This window comes from Ctenopharyngodon idella, chromosome 22 (genome assembly GCF_019924925.1).
Source record: "Ctenopharyngodon idella isolate HZGC_01 chromosome 22, HZGC01, whole genome shotgun sequence".
NCBI classification, from domain to species: Eukaryota; Metazoa; Chordata; class Actinopteri; order Cypriniformes; family Xenocyprididae; genus Ctenopharyngodon; species Ctenopharyngodon idella.
Window position 1 is genome coordinate 17,338,963 of NC_067241.1, and position 23,314 is coordinate 17,362,276.

A 23,314-nucleotide genomic window follows, 5' to 3' on the forward strand; every position below is an offset into this window, starting at 1 on the left:
TGTGTGGACGATCCAAATCTGTAAATACTGGCCGCTGTGCAGGGGCTTTCTAGGGCCTTTATTTATTTAGGCTGAACCTTTCAGGCTACACCCAGATAGCACACCGACACAGAATCAACCTAGAATCGATGTTTCTCACGACATCAAAGACCAATGTCAGACACGCCATTCAAAACTAACGGGAAATCGACGCGGATCGTTTGCTTACCTCATGCTGAAACGATGTTGATTTCAGTTGGGCTGAAGTTTTACACAGTTAACACATTTTCGTTTTTGAAAATCTCAAATACTTAATATTAATAGATAAATGAGCATGTTTATATAATAATCACACATCACATTCAGTTAACATTGTTTTAATATTTACAAAATACAGTTACAGATAGCCTGCATGTTTAAGGCATACATCCTCCTATATACAACCCGTCAATGTGACTAACAGAGAAGGCATTTACATTCAGATACACGCAGAGGTATACAGAAAATTACATTTAGTAAATTTATTGGAGCACTAAAGGAGATGTGAGGCAGAACATCAAGAGACTGACAGCCTCAGTCACAATTCCCTATCAGTTTCTTTTCTAATTGTGACGGAGACTAAGTGACTCTCTCCTTTTGTGTTCCACAAAAAATAAAGACATATGGGTGAGTAGATGATTTATAAAGAAATCTTACCCTTGAAAATGGAGGACAGAAGAACATAACAGATGAATTGGTTTTCCTTTGTAATTAAAATGTAAGTTCCTCACTCTTGTATTATCAGGAATGTAAACTCCTTGGGTGAAAAAGGTGACAAAGATGTAACCCACAATTTCAATAGCATAGACAAAACTATTTTTAATTACTCTTTAAAAAATACATATTATGGGCCAAAAAATAGGTTTAACCCACACTGAAAAGTCATGAAATGCCCATGAGAAGGATGCAATACTAGAAAAACCGGAAAATTAAAGTATGACCATTGGACGAGAAATACTGATTGGGTCAGCAGAGTCCAGCCAATCCCTCGTTAACAACTAAATATCACTTGTTTAGATATTGATTATACACAAAATGAATAGTTGTTAATAAGATAGATGTGGTTTGCCATTGGTAAAATGAGAATCAGAATATTGTCTCAAATTATGCATGTGCTGTATAATATATAGTATTATTGTAGCAAAACTGAGCACCTGTGACAGTGGAATTTGTACAGAATATTTCAGTAGTCACTGAGAAAATGTATTAGGATTTGCAAACTTGTAGTTTTCTTTTCTCTCTCACAAACACAACAGTTAAATTTGTACTAATCTTATTCTACGAATTCAAATTATTAAACTCATAGGCTCAAATTTTTGCTGATCATTCAAATAAATGACCTGTAATGAAAAAATCCCTTCATCCATAAAAATGGCTTCTATCCCTCTCTAACAGTCTTAAATATTAATTGTAAAATAGTAGCATTTATAATAAATAATTGGCTATTTTTCATTTCTTGCCGAAACCATAATTCTACAGTGCAAGGCAATTTCGGGGTGGTGCTGTGTTGATTACTGATTGATTAATAACGACAAGAACATGTTTTTCACTGGATAGAGCATGTGTTTGAGTGGGATGTCACATACTGATATGTCATATGTGAGATCTCGCATATCAGTTCACAAATAAAATCTGTCCATGACTTCACACTTCTGATACAGGTGTGCCGCAACTGCAGAATAAAGGTGCGGTCACACTACGCTTTTCATTCCATTGACCTCCATTCATACGCACACAAATGCAGGAGACCAGAAACGCAAGCTCATGCAAAAAGTTTGGTTTGGAACTCTGACCTGCGAATTCACATCACACGACTATGTGTAAAGAGTACAAATTCGCTACATGTAGGTGTGACCTCTTGGCTAAATTAAAAAAAAAAAATGAGTAGACTGTATATTTTTATATTTTGAATATACTATTTGTTAATTCATGTTTATAAAAAGACTCTGCAGACGTCATATCACGCCAGTTACAGTGTCTGAAGAAATTTTGCACGCTCAAAGTCGTGTGTCCGCAGCTTAAATGTGAGCATATGAATATCTTAATTTCTGTTTCGAAGAATAGGACTTGTGCACCACCAGAAAAGAATTTGAAAAGGTTTAACTGTTGTGTTTGTAAGAGAGAGAAAAGTTTGCAACTTCTAAAAAACATTGTGTGATTATTCTTTACAACTAGAAATCCCAGTGTCACAGGTGCTCAGTTTTGCTATAGTAATACCCTCTCAGAACATGGTAGTAATCAGCCATCCATGCAAAAGCAGAGGTCGGTGTGGTGTACTGTTGGTACATCTGTCCAGGCCAAGATCTGATGTCTTCATGCCTTCAGCTGGGGATCCCAGAGACCCTGCAATAAAAATAGTAGAGTTCAAAATCCATTGTACATGCCCATTACAAAGTATCACATGGTAACATAAATCAACATTCCAGGTTCAATTTAACTTTAGCTCAATAGACGATATTTGTAGCATAATATCGCCCAAAAGAAACAGTTTTGACTTGCACTCTGAATATTCCTTTAATATGGCATTTTGTGAGAGGCCTTGTCACATTTTCTTCTATAAGTAATTTTTATTCAAAATTAATGATTAATATAAAATATAAAGAATTCATGCATTTACAAACCTCATTTGGATAAATATGATGGTTTACACAGGAAAGCCTGTCAGTTATGGGCTGTAACGAAAAAGAGAAGACACATAACATATATACCTATCAAAATAGACTAATACAGATAGACTAATACAGTCTCTTGATCTGGGTAGTGGCAGCTATTGGGGAAACTCACCATCTTCATGGCATCAAGGCCTTTGTCCTGAAGAATCTCAGCGCCAAACGCTGGGGATCACATCTCATCTGGAAACAAGAGCACAGCCATAATTGTAAGAACTCTAATGACATCTTTACCCCCTGATATTGTATTGGTGATTCAATTCATACATTTTAGAGGCTGAGTATGAGCAGTGTGTAAGCTGACCAGATTTATGTGAAAAATAACTTAAATGCCTAAAGTTGTTGACCCCCTGAACCAGTCAGCATTTAAAGTATTTAAGTATTTGGTAACACTTTACAATAAGGTCCATTAGTTAACCTTAGATACTAATACATTATTAAAATTTTGTTAACATTAGTTAATGCACTGTGAACAAACAATGAACAACTGTATTTTCATTAACTAACATTAACGAAGATTAGTAAATACAGCAACAAATGTATTGCTCATAGTTTGTTCATGTTAGTTAATAATTAACTAATGTTTAACTAATGAAACTTCTTGTAAAGTGTTACCAAATATTTAGTAAAACGTATTTAAGAATGTATCAGTAAAAAATACATACAAATAAATAACTCAAAAAAGACCTAGAGAAAATATATTAATGACCATAACATCCTGTTATCATAATAGTTTATCATAAATACAAACAATATAACATTTGTCACCTAATCTCATTTCGCTGATTATTTTACCCTAAAGGCTTTTCACAGACACTCTGACTGAAACAACCAGGGGTTAAAGGGTTAGTACACCCAAAAATGAAAATTCTGTCATTTATTACTCACCCTCATGCCGTTCCACACCTGTAAGACCTTCCTTAACCTTCGGAACACAAATTGAGATATTTTTGTTGAAATCCGATAGCCAGCAATGACATTTCCTCTCTCAAGATCCATTAATGTACTAAAAACATATTTAAATCAGTTCATGTGAGTACAGTGGTTCAATATTAATATTATAAAGCGACGAGAATATTTTTGGTGCGCCAAAAAAAACAATAAAATAACGTGATGGCCGATTTCAAAACACTGCTTCAGGAAGCATCGGAGCGTTATGAATCAGCGTATCGAATCATGATTCAGATCGCGTGTCAAACTGCCAACGGCTGAAATAACGCTCCGAACAGCAGATTCGATACACTGTGCTCATTGTGCTCCAATGCTTCATGAAGCAGTGTTTTGAAATTGGCCATCGCTAAATAAGTCATTATTTTGTTTGTTTTTTTGGCGCACCAAAAATATTCTTGTCGCTTTATAATATTAATATTGAACCACTGTACTCACATGAACTGATTTAAATATGTTTTTAGTACCTTTATAGATCTTGAGAGAGGAAATGTCATTGCTCCCTATGAAGGCCTCACGGAGCCATCGGATTTCAACTAAAACATCTATAATACCATGAAAGATCATTTCATTTCGTTTCATTTGATTTTCGCGCTTCCTGTAAGGGATGTCAGTACAGCAGTTTAAATAAATTAGCTCACTTCCAATTACCCATTGACAAATTACCAACAAAACCTTAACAAAACTATCAAAGCCTCTCTTCTGAACATAAAGATGTGATTAAAAACGCAAACTTTCATAAGAGCTCAGTATATTAGCCAAACAGTTCTGAAAACGGTTATGCTAACGGACTTTTTCGAAGAAAATAAACTATTTCAATAAAGTAAATATTCGACAGAAGCGTGTCAATTACAGGTAAGAAACGTATCCAGAACAGTTTTATATCATTTATGTGATTTTGAGGACTAAACTCACCCGAAAGCAGAGAAAACAACAGCGACAGACGGAGATTTTGCAGCTTGTCCGTTACTGCTGTGCCGCCCGTTACCATGGTAACTACTCCAGTGTTTGAATGTTCAAAACGCGCGCGCCCATTAAAACACGTCAAAGTCACGCAGCATTTACATAAATAAATATCTACCATTACCGGTTTATGACCTGATCCGTTTATTTTGCGGAGGACGAGATATGTTCAGATAATTTGGCTACTTACAAAAACTTTTCTGAGCTAAACAAGCTGGGCTGACCTAGCATTCCGCTGCTCATCTGGCCCTTCGCCTCCGAGAAATTGTGATTACAAACTGCCTGTAGTAAACCGAGTGCCTTAGTAACTTTTAAGTGTCACAGAATTAACAAAAGATTTTTCTAATTCACTTAAAGTGAAAACTTACCTGGAAACCACAGATGTCGCCGGAGTCGCCATTTCTCTCGTCGGTTGCAGAGATGAATGGTCACGCGCAAACAGATAAGCGCGGCATCGGCCTGCAGTTGTGATCCGACCCAAAGCCGACGAGCTGGAAATAGAGCACTGACTGAAGACACGCGCCTATGCCTGGCCGATCCTTATTAGATGTTACAGATATGAGCCCGACGTCGGCCACATGTATGTGTGCTATCTGGGAGCCTACAGTAAATGTATAATAAATGCTGGAAAATATATCGGTACAGTAGGATAACGGAAATGCGGTTTTCTTTCATTATAATCCAGTGCGCAGTTTGTTCGAATACGTTTTCTTTTTAGCAAGGCAGAATAGTAAGACAGAGTGGTAAATGTGATCCTATCTTAATTAATGATAATAAGGCAAAGTTTGTCACCATGTGAAATCATAAAGCAGCACAATTTTCAGTAACATCTGATTATATTAACCACTTCCTCAAATGGTGTACTATTTTATTCACTTTTGGCAAATTTTACAACACTCATATAGGGCTACTGCGCTATTTTGCTCATATTGTAAGTACTCATATTGAGTATGTTTGTCAGAATAAAAAAAGATTATGAAGATCTACCCATGGGCTGCAAAAAAAAAAAAAAAAAAATTGTGAATAGCAATAAAAGCGAGAAATAAATAAAAAAGAGCATATTTAACGATCGATATGTGAATAATCTTCAACACACACTGCCTTCAAAAGACAGATATGATCATATACTGCAGCCATTCCAGACAGTAGCCCAAATAAATCTGATGCAGAAATGGATAGTTTTTTTTCACTTGTCAATATTGTATTTAATTTAACTTTCTTTTATCTGCAGGAAACCGACATCTGCAAAGACAACACAAAGATCTCCCAGACAAGGAAGCCAATAACATGACTGGTGGTAAACAAAACAAAACAAAACAAACAAACAATCAAACAAACAAACAAAGATTGTGCAGATGTAAATAGTATTGAAAAAATTAAAAATGTATTATTTAATTATCCCCATGCAGGCAATAAACTTTTGTACATTCTGAAAGAAAGAATATAATACTGAGGTGGAATAATAAATGTTGGTAAATTGTTCTTTTGTGTGAATTATTTCTTTAATAAATAAAGATAACACAATTTGGTAAAATTTTTAAATTCCATGTTATTTCCTTTGCAGTTCAAAGAGGATGTGGAAGTCTATCTCTTGACCGACCTAATAGTAAGTCAACAAATATGATAATTCATAACATTCAGTACTGCAAATATCAAAATCCTTGAGAAACTGTGTGTCTATAAGGGAAGTTTTCATATACACTACCGGTTAAAGGTTTTTGAACTAAGATTTGTTTTAATTAGTTTTTAAAAGAAGTCTCTTCTGCTCACCAAGGCTTCATTTATTTGATCCAAAATACAGTAAAAACAGCAATATTGTGAAATATTTTTACAATTTTTGTGAATATATAGTGAAGTGTAATTTATTCCTGTGATCAAAGCTGAATTTTCAGCATCATTACTCCAGTCTTCAGTGTCACATGATCCTTCAGAAATCATTCTAATATGATGATTTGCTGCTCAAGAAACATTTATGAATATTATCAATGTTGAAAACAGTTGTGTGCAATTTTTTTTCAGGATTCTTTGATGAATAGAAAGTTCAAAAGAGCAGCGTTTATCTGAAAATGAAAGCTTTTGTTTAATTATACACTACCGCTCAAAGGTTTGGGGTCAGTAGAGTTTTTTTTTTTTTTTGAAAGAAATTAAAGAAATTAATACTTTTATTCAGCAAGGATGCATTAAATTGATCAAACGTGACAGTAGACATTTATAATGTTGCAAAAGCTTTATATTTTAGATAAGAGCTGTTCTTTTGAACTTTATATTCATCAAATAATCCTGAAAAAAAAATTGTACACAACTGTTTTCAACATTGATAATAATCATAAATGTTTCTTGAGCAGCAAATCATCATATTACAGGTGCATCTCAATAAATTAGAATATCATGAAAAAGTTTTTTTTTCTGTAATTTAATTCAAAAAGTAAAACTTAAATATATCCTAGATTTATTAGACATAAAGTAAAATATTTCCAGACTTTTTTGTTTTCATTTGGATGATTACAGCTTGCTGCTCATCAAAATCAAAAAATCAGTATCTCAAATTATTAGAATATTTAATTTCAAGTTCTATTAAATTACCATTCTCAGGGTATAAATACTGGGTTTAGGTCAGTAATCCCAACAGCAGTCATGGGGAAGTCTGCTGACTTGACAGTTGTCCAGAAGATGATCATCAAGACCCTCTACAATGAGGGTAAGCCACAGAGGGTCACTGCTGAAAGAGCTGGCTGTTCACAGAGTGCTGTGCCAAAGCATATTCATGGAAAGTTGACTGGAAGGAAAAAATGTACAAGTGAAAGGAATGACCGCAGGCTTGAGAAGATTGTCAGGCGAAGCCGATTTAAGAACTTAGGAGAGCTTCAAAAGGAGTGGACTGAAGCTGGAGTCAGTGCATCAAGAGCCACCACACACAGACGTCTTCAGGAAATGGGCTACAACTGTCACATTCCATGTACCAAGCCACTTCTGAACCAAAGACAACGTCAGAAGCGTCTTACCTGGGCTAAGGAGAAAAAGAACTGGACTGTTGCTCAGTGGTCCAAAGTCCTCTTTTCAGATGAAAGTAATTTTTGCATTTCATTTGGAAATCAAGGTCCCAGAAGTCCAGTGTGAAGTTTCCACAGTCAGTGATGATTTGGGCTGCCATGTCATCTGCTGGTGTTGGTCCACTGTGTTTTCTGAAGTCCACAGTCAACGCAGCCATCTACCAGGAAGTTTTAGAGCACTTCATGCTTCCTTCTGCTGACAAGCTTTATGGAGATGCTGATTTAATTTTTCCAGCAGGACTTGGCACCTGCTCACACTGCCAAAGGTACCAAAAGCTGGTTCAATGACCATGGTGTTACTGTGCTTGATTGGCCATCAAACTCACCAGACCTGAACCCCATAGAGAATCTATGGGGTATTGTCAAGAGGAAGATGAGAGACACCAGACCTAACAATGCAGATTACCTGAAGGCCACTATCAAGCAACCTGGGCTTCCATTACACCTGAGCAGTGCCACAGGCAGATCGCCTCCATGCCACGCCGCATTGATGCAGTAATTCATGCAAAAGGAGGCCCAACCAAGTATTGAGTAACTTTTCCACGACATTCTATATTATTGAGATCACCTGTAGAATGATTTCTGAAGGATCATGTGACACTGAAGACTGGAGTAATGATGCTGAAAATTCAGCTTTGATCACAGGAATAAATTACATTTTACTATATATTCACATAGAAAACAAATATTTTAAATTGTAAAAATATTTCACAATATTACTGTTTTATTTATTTATTTTATTTTGAATCAAATAAATGAAGCCTTGGTGAGCAGAAGAGACTTCTTTTTAAAAACGTTAAAAAATCTTACAGTTCAAAAACTTTGGACCAGTAGTGTAAGAGATTGAGATGTTAACACAATCAACTCATCTCAATGGCAGTTGTTCATCTGGTCCAGTACCTTCAATCTGAAATCTGACATCTCTGTTCATGGATCACGGGTCAAGTTTTACTGTTATTTGTGTTCTGTGTTCCAGTGAGTGATTTGAGGATTGTTCTGCTGGGGAAGAATATAACAGAAAACAACAGAGTGGGAAACTTCATCTTAGGAAGAGCAGCGTTTGAGAGTGAAGCACCTGCTGATGTAGAGCTGAACATTGAGAAACACAGAGGAAAACTGAAGGACAGAGACGTCACAGTCATCAACGCTCCTCACCTGCTGAGGCCAAATCTGTCAATCACTCAGATCACACAGGGAGTGAAAGAGTGTGTGAATCTGTCTGCTCCTGGACCTCATGTGATCATACTTGTACTGCAGCAGAACGACTTCAGTGACAATAACAGACATAGAGTGAAATATGTGCTGAATGAATTTAGTAAGGAGGCTCCTATACACACTATAGTGTTGACTGATGAGAGAGAGATAAACAGTAACTGTATTCATCAGTTAATAAAGGAATGTGGAGATGAACATCTTCAGTTTGATGAAAGAAAATCAGGTTTCCACTCTGAGATACTTGAAAGAGTGGAGAAGATACTCAAAGAAAACCAGGTCCAATTTCTTATCTCTGACTTGTATGAGGAAGCAGGAGAAGAAACATCAGAAGATGGAGAGAAGAAGAGATCTGGAGGTTCAGTCACAGCAGAAGAAGAGGGAGATTTTGATCATGAAGATGATGGAAATATCAAACAGAGAAACAAAGAGAAAAAGGAAGTCGCTGTCCAAAGGAAAACCTTGTGTAAGTTTTGTTGGCAAGACAGTTAGTTTAACCCACACATACACCACTCCTTTTAAGAGAAAGACTAATTTGAGAAAATAAAAAAAAATAGTTTATAATGATAAATGATATTAAACAGTATTATCATTTTATGTCTACTGCAAACTCATACAGTAAACTTACAGATAAAAAAAAAAAAAAACATTTTTATGTGACTGCATATCAATTTGTGGAGATTTGGTAAAAAATAAACTGATAATAAACATTATAACTGTAACAATGTCGAAGGCTCAGGCAAGAAAGAAGCGGGAACCAGCGAACGATCAAAGTAAAGTTTAATCATAAAATAAACAACAAAATGAAAGTAAAGCGGCAGCCCCTCATGGACGACTGCTGCGTATAAACATTAGGGCTGGGAGAAAAACATCAATTCACCTATCACTTTTTTTTTTTTTAAGATTTTAAAATAGATTTTTTTTTTATTCCAGAATCGATATTAATTCAATTAAATTTCTTTATTTTAGTCATTGCTTATAGACAAGGTGGACAGAAGTTACCCACTTTTGTTCAAAATGTGTCTTTATCTATGCGTGTCAAGTTCAAGCGGACGAGAGAAAGCGATGTGAAACAACCTAGCGCTTCAAAGAAAGAGAAACACATCACAAAGTCGGCAATAGCGATCAAATTAGTTCCCTTTCAGTCAGTCACGTTCGATGTTACGTCAGAACAGACTGACGAATAGAGGGGGTCTCGCCCCGAGAGCCCAATCACCTTCGGGTGTTAACAAAACAAGCCAATGGTACGCTGAGTACCTTGGTCTGCGATATTTGTATCGCGAACTCCGCCCACACAGTGTGGGTATATAAGGAGCAGCGCGAGCAACTCGCATTCAACTTTCGCTTCGGAGCCGAGCACATCTCTCTGCTTGTCACCGAGTGTTTCAATGCGTCTTCAGTTGGTGTTGGTGTGACGGCGTATTTCAGCAGATCGTCTCGCTTCCTGCTTCCTGTTTGGCCTGCCGTTTCCCCTGAGTGCTTCAGCGCCACTGAAAGAGCATTTCTCCTCTCTAAAAGAGCTTCGGGTTGTGTTTGCATCTTTTTAAAGCTGTCTTACTGCCCGTGTGTTTCTGGGTGCGGTTGGTATATGGCACCTCTTGGGCTTTCAGCACGCTGAGGCGGCGTTTGTGAATGGTTCATTTTCTCACTGTGGGAACAGGACCATTGCGATGTTGAGATCGAGATTCGACTACTTGAAACAGTATAGAGTCCCCTCTGCCACACCCCAATCTGTGAGTCCTGTATGCAAAGGGCGCGATAGAGCCGGTCCCTCCAGCCAATGTGAAGTCAGGGTTTTACAGCCCATACTTCATTGTACCCAAGAAAACAGGTGGGTCACGGCCGATCCTGAACTTGCGTGCCTTGAACCGAGCTCTTCACAGACTCCCATTCAATATGTTAACGCCCAAACGCATTTTCTAATGCATTCGTCCAATGGATTGGTTTGCAGCTATCGACCTGAAGGACGCGTACTTTCATGTCTCCATTCTTCCTCGACACAGACCGTTTCTTCGGCTCGCTTTCAAAGGGCAGGCATATCAGTACAAAGGTCGCCCATTTGGGCTGACCTTGTCTCCCCACGTCTTTACGAAGGTCACGGAGGTAGCTCTCGCTCCCCTCAGGGTTCAAGGTGTTCATATTCTCAACTACCTCGACGACTGGCTGATTCTAACTCACTCTCGAGATCAGTTGTGCGAGCACAGGCTCCTGAACGGGACTCCTGAATGCTGCGTCGGGCTCCTGAACGGGACCCCGACTTTAGTGGCATGTCAATTGCCTCGAGTTGCTAGCAGTTCAGCTTGCTCCACACCACTTCAGGGTCCTGCTGAGAGACAAGCACGTCCTGGTCTGTACAGACAACACTGTGACCATAGCGTACATCAACTGTCAGGGAGGTCTACGCTCCTGTCGCATGTCGCACCTCGCCCGCCATCTCCTTTTGTGGAGTCAGAAGCATCTAGGTTGCTTCGTGCCATTCATATCCCGGGCAGACTCAATTTTGTGGCCAACGAGCTTTCTTAGCAACAGTCTCGCCCTGGGGAGTGAAAATTCCATCCCCAGTCAGTTTAGCTGATTTGGGAACACTTCGGGGACGCTCAGGTAGACCTGTTTGCCTCCCCAGTCAATTCCCATTGCCAGTTGTTTTACTCCCTGACCGAGGGCACTCTCGGCACGGATGCTCTGGCACACAGCTGGCCGCGGGACCTGCGCAAGTATGCGTTTCCCCCAGTGAGCCTTCTGGCACAAACGTTGTGCAAGATCAGGGAGGACGAGGAGCAGGTCCTTTTGGTTGCACCGTATTGGCCGGCTGGACCTGGTTCACCGAACTAGTTCTACTCGCGACAGCCCCTCCCTGGCCTATCCCTCTGAGGAAGGACCTTCTCTCTCACCCTCTCGCACCCTCTGGCACCCACGTCCCGATCTTTGGAACCTGCATGTGTGGGTTCTGGACGGGTCGCGGAAAGGTTAGATACCTTGCCACCTCAGGTGGTTGCTACCATCACTTCGGCTAGAGCCTTGTCTACTAGATAGGCCTATGCCCTGAAGTGGAACCTCTTCGTCACTTGGTGTTCTTCTCGTCAACAAGACCCCTGCCCGGTTGGGTCAGTGCTTTCCTTTCTTTAAGAAGGGTTGGAACGAAGGCTGTCACCTGCTCTGTGTCAATGCTTGCTGCGCCATTCCACTCTACAGACTGGATGCGTACGCTTTTTTTCCTCGGGTGAGTTCCACAGCTAGAACCCTGGGTTCCTCCAGCACTGTTGATGTCTACACTTGCGTGCATGCCACTTCGGTCAGCCCCTGTGTTGGACTAGGTGCCGCCATGTGTTGATTCCCCTCCCTGGGTAATTCTATGTGTGTTCTACAGTAAGTCTCCTTCGGGTGCATGTGTCTTCCCTTGGCAAGCCACTTGCCATCTCTGAGGTGTAATCCCACTCTGCGGGCTGGATACCTCAGAGTTCTCCCTATCACCGTTATACTGGTTGATTCCTTGTAAGACTTTCTTGAGCAGGCAGTTTGTTAGCATATTCCTGTTGGGGTATGCTTCCCAGTGTATTCTGTATTTAGTGTAGTCTCACAACAGGGTGCTATCACTTTTACAGGTCACTGGAAGACAGATATTGTGGCGTTTTGTAAGGGACCCCATTCGTCAGTCTGTTCTGACATAACGTCGAACATGATCGACTGAAAGGGAACGTCTAGGTTACGTATGTAACCCTCGTTCCCTGAAGGAAGGAACGGAGATGTTACATCCCTTTGACACAATTGCTGTTCTGCTGAAATGCCGGGTCATAGGCTTGGCTCCTCAGCGAAGACTTGAATGCGAGTTGCTCGTGCTGCTCCTTATATACCCACACTGTGTGGGCAGAGTTTGTGATGCAAATATCGCAGACCAAGGTACTCAGCGTACCATTGGCTTGTTTTGTTAACACTCAATGGTGATTGGGCTCTCAGGGCGAGACCCCCCATTCGTCAGTCTGTTCTGACGTAACGTCTCCGTTCCCTCCTTCAGGGAACGAAGGTTACATAAGCAACCTAGACGTTATCACCTTTTGAAAATGGCACTTCAAATAATGCAACATCCATTTTAGAACATAAGCTAAATTACTCAGTGTACATACCTTTTCATGAAAGTTGCTCTCTTCAGCAATGTAGATGATAAATTTTCATTACTTTTCTTTTCAGTCATGGCATCCTCCAGTGGTCCATCACTAAATCAGGAGCTCCAGTGCTCCATCTGTCTGGAAGTGTTCACTGATCCAGTCACCACTCCATGTGGACACAACTTCTGCAAAACCTGCCTGGGCAAGTGCTGGACAAACAGAAAGATCGGTTTCTGTCCATTCTGTAAAGAAGAATTCAGCAAAAGACTTAATCTCAAGATTAATTCAACACTCGGAAAGCTTGTGCAACACTTTAATAAGCTTAATCAAAAATCTAAAGTGTTCTGTGACTTCTGTGATGAAAGAAAGCAGAAAGCTGTGAAGTCCTGCCTGACGTGTCAAAGCTCTTACTGTGTCTCTCATCTGGAGCTTCATCTCAGTGTCCCACGTCTAAAGAAACACACACTGATCAACGCTGTGGAAAATCTGGAAGATTATATATGCCAGAAACATGAGAGACCTCTGGAGATGTTCTGCAGAGATGATCAGACGTGTGTTTGTCTGTTCTGCACTGAAGGAGAACACAGGACTCACAACACTGTTCCTATAGAGGAGGAGAGTCGAGAGAAGAAGGTAAAGAGTTACAGACAAAACACTTTAAACACCCCATGAAATGCAGTTTTCCTGTGTGTTGATGTGGTGCAGGTCATATTGAAGGGCTTGTCACTTTTTTATATAAATCATCTAAAAGTTAATTTTGTCAGTTTTTGAGAATGTTATCATCTGTCACCTTCAAAGCTGACAGACATGGACTAAAAGAACAGGAGACTTTTGAATTCACTGAGTCTTTAGATCAAATAAGCTAAAAATTCAGTGATAAATGTGTGTTTTTTCTGTATGTATCATCATCTGGTTCAGACACAGACAGATGAGCAGCAGATGATCCAGAAGAGAATGAAGAAGATTCAAGAGATCAAACACTCAGTAAAGCCGAGGAAAGTGCGTAGAAATTATTCAAATTAATCATAATAACACTTTGTTAAAGGTCCCATGACATGCTGCTTTTTGGATGCTTTTATATAGGCCTAAGTGGTCCCTAGTACTATATCTGAAGTCTCTTTCCTGAAATTCAGCCTTGGTGCAGAATTTCAGCCACTACAAGCCAGTCCCACAATGCGCTTTCCTTTTCCTGCCATTTCTGTGTCTGTAGCTTTAAATGCTAATGAGGAGGAGAGAGGCAGGGCAAGGCGGAGGGTGGGTTTGTGGCCTTAACGAGCTTGTGGCCACGGTACCATGCGTTAACGTTGACAGTGGATGTATCGCAATTGCTCGTAGACACGCAGTTGTTCGAGCTTTTCAGTTTGACCCAGAATCTGATCCGGATGGAGAAGTTGCAACTCAGCGGCTACAGCAGGACGTCTCCGAATGGTTAGTTTAAAATATTGTGTCTGGATCGATACTTTAGTTGGTTTGTTTATGTATGATGTTACAGATATTATCATGTAGCTAGCCTACGTTGTTGGCTTTTCTTTTTATTTTGTAACAAGTTATGAAACAACAGCAGAAAAATAACACTGACATATAGCCTAACATCTAACCTGACTGCAGATACTGACTCCACCTCTCCAAAAATGTAACAACGCATTAATTCTACACGAACCACAAGCGCTGTTATTGGTCTGCTAGAACCTCTCCCTGCATGTGTAATTGCACTTCGATGCGGACAACGACGCAGAAGTATAAATGAAAACCGACGCATAGCCTAAGCCACAGAGGCTACGGCGTAGGTGCGACGCAGCAGTATAGATCAGCCTTTAGAATTAAGGCTTTTTTTTGTTGTTGTTTATTTGACGACACACTCCGCGACTCAACCAAAATGGTTATAACCCACCAGTTAAGGAACACTGCATTACTGAGTGAATAGCTTTCTTTTAGAACATGTTTTCTGGCTTCTTGCACTTTGGGCCACAACTTTGCACAAGTTTTGCAATCTTTTTTCGAGAAGTGTTACTTGAACTGAATCTTCCTCTTTTTGCAGACTCTCGTCTCCAATGACTGTTTCCTTACTTCATCTCGAACCATCCACATTTCCAACTGGATGGTTATTGGTCTGGGTGTCCTGTTGGTAGCAGCATTAATCATCCTGCCTAAACAACATACTGTGAGTGGGAATGAGTGAGTGTGTTGCATTGGTTTAGGAGTGTAGGGTGGTTTGATGCTTGTGGTTAGGTGTGTCTTCAGCTGCTTCATGAATGATGCAATGGTCTCAGCCACAGGCGCCGAATGGTCAAGCACCCATGGAAAAACTTGAGTTCCCTTTCAGTCGATCACGTGTTTAACATTACATCAGATCATTCTGACGAATGAGATCTTGCCCGAGAGCCCAATCACCTTCGAGTGGTAACAAAACAAGCCAATGGTATGCTGAGTACCTTGGTCTGCGGAATTTGCATTTCAATCTCCGCCCTGCTCTGTGGTTATACAAGGTGCAGCGTTAGAATTATCGCATTTATGCTTTCGCTTCGGAGACGAGCACTTTATTGTTGCTGCGCTTTCGCCAGAATGTGTGTAACTACAAGTCTTCAGTGGTGTTGGTGTGACGCCGTGGTTCAGCGGAGATCGTTTAAAGAGCTTCCTGCTCCTGTTCCAGCTGTGCGTCTCCCCTGGGCGCTTCAACATTGCTGAAAGAGCTTTTTTTTCTCTCTCTAAAAAGAGCATACACGGGTTGAGTCTGCATCTTTCTAAAGGTGTCATTCCGCCCGTGTGTTTCTGGTTGCGGTCGATATATGGCACCATGTACTCAGAGTGCCTCCACCTGGCATGGTGATCCCAAGCACCCATCCAAGGCGTTAAGTTCTCGTCCATGCTTGTGGGAAAGGCTTACAGAGCTGCAGGGCAGGCAGGTTCTGCCTTGCATGCCATGGCCATCCTGCGAGTACATCAGACAAAGTTGCTTAAACAGTTGCACGAGGGCAGTGCTGACCAAGGACTCATGCAGGAGGCGTACACTGCTACCGACCTCGCTCTACAGGAGATAAAGGTAACTGCGTGGTCCCTTGGTCAGGTGATGTCCACTTTGGTGGTCCAGGAGTGCCACCTATGGCTAAACCTGGCAGACATGAGGGAGTCTGATTGAACTCAGCTCTTCAACTCCCCAGTCTCCCAGGCTGGCCTTTTGGGCGACGCAGTAGAGAGTTGCACCCAGCAATTCTCGGCTGCCCAGAAGCAGTCTGAGGCCATCAAACATATTCTGCCCCGGCACAGAGGGCGCCCCCCTGCTGCCTCTGCACTCCCACGCAGCCACAACAGCAGCCTCCACCCAAGCCGCAGCGAGGAGATGGCCGCAGGAAGGTGCCCAACACTTCAGAGATGCCCAGGTAGACCTGTTTGCCTCTCTAGACACTTCCCACTGCCAGTTGTTTTACTCCTGACCGAGGGCATCCTCGGCATGGATGCGCTGGCACACAGCTGGCCGCAAGGTCTACTCAAGTATGCATTTCCCCCAGTGAGCCTTCTCGCACAGACAAGATCAGGGAGGACGAGGAGCAGGTCCTCATGGTTGCGCCCTATTGGCCCGGCTGGTAAGTCTGTCAGGAAGCACGACCTGATCATCAGGTTCCTGGGGGGCTAGCTCTTGGGACCTCGCAGTGGTTCTATTAGCACTGCAGAGAGCTCCCTTCGAGCCTTTGTTCTCAGTCGAGCTGAAGTTTCTTTTAAAACTGCGCTCCTGACGGCTTTGACCTCAGACCAGCTCTTTGTTTGTTACGGACACCAGCAAAAGGGAAAGGCTGTTTCCAAGCAAAGGTTGTCCCACTGGATAGTGGATGCTATAGTCTTGGCTTATGAGGTTCAAGACCTGCCATGCCCCCTATGGGTGAAAGCTCACTCAACCAGGAGTGTTGCTGCCTTCTGGGCGCTGGCGCATGGCGCCTCGCTAACAGATATTTATAAAGCTGCGGGCTGGGTGACACCCAACCCATTTCCGAGATTCTAATATCTCTTTGTAGAGCCCATGTATACTCGCCCCTTCGGGCCAGTAAGTAGGACCTGCTCGGTGTCAATTCCCTTGCTGCCCCATTCCACTCCACGGACTGGATGCTTGTGCTATTCTCCACAAGAGAGTTCCACAGTTCCTCCAGCACTGTTGATGTCTAAAACTTGTGTGCATGCCCTGTCAGTAAGCTCCTGTGTCAGACTAGGTGCCTCCATGTGTTGTGATTCCCCCTCCGGGCAATCCCATGTGTGTATTTCCATGGTAAGCCTGTTAGCATACTTCCAGCTGGAATATGCTACCCAGTGCATTCTGTGTTAAGTGTAGCACTTCGCTCATGCTAGGCCTCACAACAGGTCGCTGGAAGACAACCACTGTGGCATTTTGTAGGGACCCCATTCGTCAGAATGATCTGACTCATGCACCCGAATCATACACCCGGCGCAATGCAGCGCAATGCGGCGCCAGGCGCGACGCAAGTGTTTTTTGCTAGTTTCAGCCCAGTGCAGTTATCAATTTCATGTTCTGCGCCACGTTGTTTAAATAGCAAATGCATTTGCGCCCATTTGTGTGCCCATGGATGTGCTGGTCTGAAATCGAGGTGTGTTCAGGCGCATTGTAGGCGCCTTGCTATTTTGAGGCAACTGAAATAGACTGCGCCATTGACCAACTGAAACCTGGTCTAAAGTCAATGGCACAATATTTGTTTTGTTATTTAAAGAGCGTGTTAGTGATATGCGCCTATATGCGGGTGTACAACGTGCATACACTCTGTCTATTACACACAGGGAAGCGCAGCAGCACACAAACACGCCAAGTACAATAACAATAAAAAGGTTTACAATGTAAAAGATTATTATTGTGTGCATAAAGATAAAAATGCTTTGGTGGAATCCGGCTTGTCCCGTCTCGGTTACATGTGTAACCCTCGTACCCTGAAGGAGGGAACGGAGACGTTACGTCCCCTTGCCACAATCGCTGTAATGCAATCGCCGGGTCACATGGCTCAGCTCCTCAGTGAAGACTTGAAATGCGAGTATGCTCGTGCTGATCCTTATATACCCACAGAGCGGGGCGAAGATCGCGATGCAAATTCCACAGACCAAGGTACTCAGCCTACCATTGGCTTGTTTTGTTACCACTCAAAGGTAATTGGGCTCTCGGGCGAGACCCCATTTGTCAGAATGATCTAACGTAACGTCTCCGTTCCCTCCTTCAGGGAACGATGGTTACACACGTAACTGAGACATATTCTCCATTAATTTTAACCAATAAAAACAATGATTGCAGCTTTCACACACAACTTCAGTCTCTTTTTTCATAGTTTATTTGAGGCCGTTTCTATGCCGTTCTTTTAACGACAAATGTTGACAGTACAGTGTTCATCCACTGTTGAGCTCTTCACTGATCTGATTCAATCCATTTAGAGATGTCAGTCTGAGCAGCTGAAGATGAAGGAACAGCAAAAAGAAGCAGAGAAACAGGGTGAAGTTCTCATTAAAAAGCTGCAGCAGGAAATCACTGAGCTGAAGAGGAAAAACACTGAGCAGGAGAAGAGAAATACTGAGCAAGAGAAGAGAAACACTGAGCAGGAGAAGAGAAACACTGAGCAGGAGAAGAGAAATACCGAGCAAGAGAAGAGAAACACTGAGCTGGAGAAGAGAAACACTGAGCAGGAGAAGAGAAATACTGAGCAAGAGAAGAGAAACACTGAGCAGGAGAAGAGAAACACTGAGCTGGAGAAGAGAAACACTGAGCTGGAGAAGAGAAACACTGAGCAGGAGAAGAGAAACACTGAGCTGGAGAAGAGAAACACTGAGCTCTCACACACTGACGATCATCTCCACCTCATACAGGTATGTGAACATCTGTCTCATAAGTCATCATGTACAATATTACTGTTTCCAACACTGTTTCCAATCCTAGTGAGCTGCCACTGTAACTGAACAGAATGAAACAGTAATAAATTTATTAAATAATTAAAGGTGCAGTGTCTAAATTTTAGCGGCATCCAGCGGCATTGATGTTCACAAATCTTTTATCGGGAGTCCGAGTCAAGTCTGAAGTCTTTAAGCTGGAGTCTGAGTCAAGTCTGGAGTCTTTTGTCACGGGTCCGAGTCGAGTCTCGAGTCATTAAAAAAAAAAAAAAAAAAATTCTCATACTCAAATCCTATTTTTTATCCTAGTTGTATTATATAGACAAAATAATATGATCCTTGTATGATGTAAGGGATAATGTACATCCAGCTTGTTGCTTTATAATCCATTATAATGTACAAAACCATCATCCTGGCAACATGAGTAGTCATTTTCAATACAGTCACTAAGTGGACGCAAGATGGCGCCAGTGAGTCACTGTGTGCTATACAGCAGTTTGTTATACAGCTTCGTTGTTATTGACGACAATCATTATCAGAATATATAAAACCTCGGAATGTTTAAGTCAATAGAAAACTGTACACATGCTGATTGTGATACATTAAAATATGAGCTTTAAGTAATAAATGGATTAACATTTTAACATTAACATTAACGTCTTTCTATCTCTCTCTTATGGACATACATTAAAGGTTTAGTTCACCCAAAAATGAAAATTCTGTCATTTATTACTCATGCTCATGCCGTTCCAGACCCGTAAGAGCTTTGTTGATCTTCGGAACGCAAATTGAGATAGTCTTTGTTTAAATCCGATGGCTCCGTGAGGCCTACATAGGGAGCAATGACATTTCCTCTCTCAAGAGCCATAAAGGTACTAAAAACATATTTAAATCAGTTCATGTGAGTACAGTGGTTCAATATTAATATTATAAAGCGAGGAGAATATTTATGGTGCGCCAAAAAAAAACAAAATAACGAATTATTTAGTGATGGCCGATTTCAAAACACTGCTTCAGGAAGCTTCAGAGCATAATGAATCAGTGTATTGAATCCGCAGTTCGGAGCACCAAAGTCACGTGATTTCATCAGTTTGGCGGTTTGACACGTGATCTGAATCATGATTCGACGTGCTGATTCATTACGCTCCGAATCTTCCTGAAGCAGTGTTTTGAAATCGGCCATCACTAAATAAGTCATTATTTTGTTTTTTTTGGCGCATCAAAAAATTCTCGTCGCTTTATAATATTAATATTGAACCACTGTACTGATTTAAATATGTTTTTAGTACATTAATGGATCTTGAGAGAGGAAATGTCATTGCTCCCTATGTAGGCCTCACGGAGCCATCGGATTTAAACAAAAATATCTTAATTTGTGTTTCGAAGATCAACGAAGGTCTTACGGGTGTAAAACAGCACGAGGGTGAGTAATTAATGACAGAATTTTCATTTTTGGGTGAACTAACCCCTTTAGAAAGAGAAAAGCTGCATATACTACGAAAAGATTGATAAAACGTAGTGCTAGGTTTAAAGGCTAGAATTTTTTTTTTTCATATTTTAACTGGCAATCCAAATGAGCCATGCAGCTACACCACAGTAGTTTATAATAGCTATCTATGTGAGTTAATGTGACTAACCTCTGTGGATGCGATGTCTCATAAAATTTGATGTTTTCGTTCCGGTGTCTTTAATTGTTTTCCCGCATTCTGTGCATCAGGCCGATTCTGTTAATAAACCCAAACAAAAGAACATAAGGCACAGTGTCTCCCATCATTTTTCATGGGACTCTTATGACCTTTCGGAGTTTAAGCGCAATACACGGAAAACATAATCAAATTCTATGACAAGAGTCCGATCTACCACAACATGTAGGGAAATATATGTGATGCAGATATTATAAAACCATTCAAATACAACACAAATTCTTTATTTATTATATCAGTAGTTAAGGGTAAAAGACGAGTTGTTTTTAAAATATTCACGAGTATTTCGTGTCAAGTTAAGTCTGAAGTCATTTCAGGTCGAGTCCGAGTCACTAACTTGAGTGCCCATCTCTGTCCAGCGGTGAAGTTGCTCACCCCTCCCTTTCGAAGCAAAATAGAGAAGCTATGGTGGCCATCTGGCCGACACAAGACCAAGATGTCGTCTGAGACAGCAGAGAGTACATTAGCCAGTCAAGCAATGAGGTTCTTACTTCTAACAAAGAACGGTCTCTGCTTCTAATAAACCAGACAACTACTACTGCTACTACTACTACTACTTCGCGTGTATTCAATGTAGTGGCGCAAGCTGCCTCTAAAAAATGATTTAGAAGAACAACAACATAGTGATGAAACACGCTCTGTAGAGCAGTTTGTCCATTTAGGGCTACTGTAGAAACATGCTGGCGCATAATGGTGACTAAACATGTAAGGGGACCCGCGGTGGATGTAGATAGAAATGACTCATTCTAAGGTAATAAAAATATAACAGTTCATTATGTAAGGTCTTTATACACCACTGAAAACATAGTTATGTATAATATATTGCATTTCTGTCAATAAATCCTCCTAAATTTTACACATTGCACACTTAAAACACTCTCAACTCTAAGTCCTAGGAACCCAGGACTGGAGTTATGAATGTTTTAATTATTTAAACATGTTTCAGAAGTACTGACTAGAAAAAAAAGAAAAAAAAATTATGTGTGTGTTTGTGTGTGTGGCGTGCAGTATATATAAGCTGCAATGCTCTGCATACCCAAGCCATTCGTGGACTTGCTGATTAACATTAACACTATAAATTACTATAAATTCTCTTGTTTGAAGTGTACCATAAAGCCTACATGATAAAATGTTGGTAATGCATATGTAACTGTCCATACTTTAATTATTTGCCAAACAACAGTAATGTTTTTTTAAATCTGCCAATTATGGAGGCTTCTGGGTAAGCAGATCTACAGCAGCTTTTGCGCTTTCGCTCCATTTTAACGTATCGTCATCATTGTCCTGCGTTCTCATTGGTTTCTGATCTATGGGGGATTTCATGGGCAGGGAAAGCTGTCCACAAATCACTCGCCCAAGAGGAAAAATGAGCTGCTGCTGCCAGATCTCGATCAACGAAAATCACATTGTATTTGAGACAAAACTAACTAGACTAAATCAAGTGAAAAACAGTCATAACTGAAACTATTGTCATAGTATTTAATTTTTTCACAGGGAAATGTATTTTCAGCAAAAACTTATAAATTAAAGTCATACCTTGACCTACTGTAACTATCCGAGGCTGTTAATCGAGAGTCTATGGCTATGTTTGCTAAAGTCATCAATTTGCATTATTTCAACTTATTTTTAAAAGAATATTTATATTTTTATTATGCTTACATTTATTCTAATTATATTTGACTAATATTTAATTTATAAATTAATATTTAATATATTATAGACTTACTTACATCCGTCATTAACAAGACCTTTGTGTCAAAATATAGTCAATAATAATCTCCTTTGCTACTTAAATCTACAACATTTTTAAAAACATTAAATATTAGATCAAATTAGCGCAGAATCAACTTTGCATTGCTGTCTGTGATCGAGTCAAGGATCAATTTCCACGTGCCTCATCAAAAGCAGTTATTAAGAAAAGTGCTGAGCTGAATTTTTGTCCCATCTAGTGGTTTAAAAGAGAATAAAGTCAAATACACCTTTCACCCCGTTGTACCCTTTATATATAATAGTCTTCTCTCTCCTGCTGTAGATGTACCTGAACAGCCTTTCACTCACCAAGGACTGGACTGAGATCAGTAGTGTCTCTGATGTGAATGTGAAATCTCTGAAAAGAGTTCTGAGTCAACTGAAGAAACTGCTAAATGAAAAACTCACTGGTATGTGAATATCAAACACAGGGTTCTTGCAGTAACTAAAAAAAATGCATTTAAAAAAAAGTGTTAAATTAACTTTAAGCATCTGTGATGTGCTGGTGATTACCACATTATTAAAATCTTTTAACTACAACTCACATCATAACCAGTTATAGAAGTATTATGGTAACTTCAGTGACATGTAAGTCACATGACGTAACTATCCCTGTACAAACTCTATCACAGGATCATGTCACTGACACACAACCAGAATCTGATTACTAAATAAACTGTCCTTGTGAGGAGGGAAAAACTTTTTAGACAATTTAGGCACTTCACAGCAAAAATAATGAATTTTTTTACACTGAATAATTGTTATTATAGCTTTACTAAAAAACTAAACTAAAAACTGCTTTTAAACCCTCTGTTATGATCGTCTCATAGACCTTCATTGTAAGTGCATTAATGTTAAACACATTCTGCATTTTGTTTTACAAACTGATGGACGATCAACATTTACATTCTACTGATTCTGTTAATAGAGATAAACTCACTGTTAACCTGAAATTATTCCTATAAATAATTCATCATTATATTGTCATCTGTGTTCATAGTGTTGAAGTGGGCTCAGAAGTTTGCAGGTAC

At 40.3% G+C, this 23,314-nt stretch overlaps 2 protein-coding genes and 1 long non-coding RNA gene across 12 annotated transcripts in view; 1 reads left to right on the forward strand and 2 right to left on the reverse strand.

Annotated features, from left to right (window-relative positions):
• Window positions 1-23,314, reverse strand: part of LOC127504873 (AP-1 complex subunit sigma-2) — a 111,275-nt gene that overhangs the window by 31,416 nt on the left and 56,545 nt on the right. The window lies entirely within an intron of this gene.
• Window positions 1-23,314, forward strand: part of LOC127504872 (nuclear factor 7, ovary-like) — a 43,428-nt gene that overhangs the window by 18,823 nt on the left and 1,291 nt on the right. Inside the window, exons 2-11 of one of the 9 annotated variants that reach the window (XM_051879995.1) lie at window positions 5,830-5,895; window positions 6,163-6,204; window positions 8,625-9,326; window positions 13,046-13,596; window positions 13,882-13,962; window positions 15,002-15,124; window positions 18,382-18,692; window positions 18,735-18,810; window positions 22,567-22,693; window positions 23,284-23,310. The exons of 1 other annotated variant lie outside the window; for it this stretch is intronic. In XM_051879995.1, coding sequence (XP_051735955.1) covers window positions 5,830-5,895; window positions 6,163-6,204; window positions 8,625-9,326; window positions 13,046-13,596; window positions 13,882-13,962; window positions 15,002-15,124; window positions 18,382-18,692; window positions 18,735-18,810; window positions 22,567-22,693; window positions 23,284-23,310 — 2,106 coding nt within the window. Of the gene's footprint in view, window positions 1-2,794; window positions 2,897-5,829; window positions 5,896-6,007; window positions 6,071-6,162; window positions 6,205-8,624; window positions 9,327-13,045; window positions 13,597-13,881; window positions 13,963-15,001; window positions 15,125-18,381; window positions 18,811-22,566; window positions 22,694-23,283; window positions 23,311-23,314 lie in introns of those variants that run through there. 7 more of the 9 variants (XM_051879999.1, XM_051880000.1, XM_051880001.1 and 4 more) reach the window with 7 other exon arrangements.
• On the reverse strand, window positions 341-13,117 carry LOC127504890 (uncharacterized). 2 transcript variants are annotated; one of them, XR_007927504.1, is made up of 6 exons: window positions 12,982-13,117; window positions 4,967-5,089; window positions 3,576-3,612; window positions 2,803-2,870; window positions 2,640-2,690; window positions 341-2,361 (listed from the first exon to the last, which is right to left on the reverse strand). It is a non-coding gene; the product is annotated as an uncharacterized LOC127504890 (long non-coding RNA). The 2 variants fall into 2 exon arrangements; XR_007927503.1 differs by lacking the exon at window positions 12,982-13,117 and having other exon boundaries at window positions 4,967-5,823.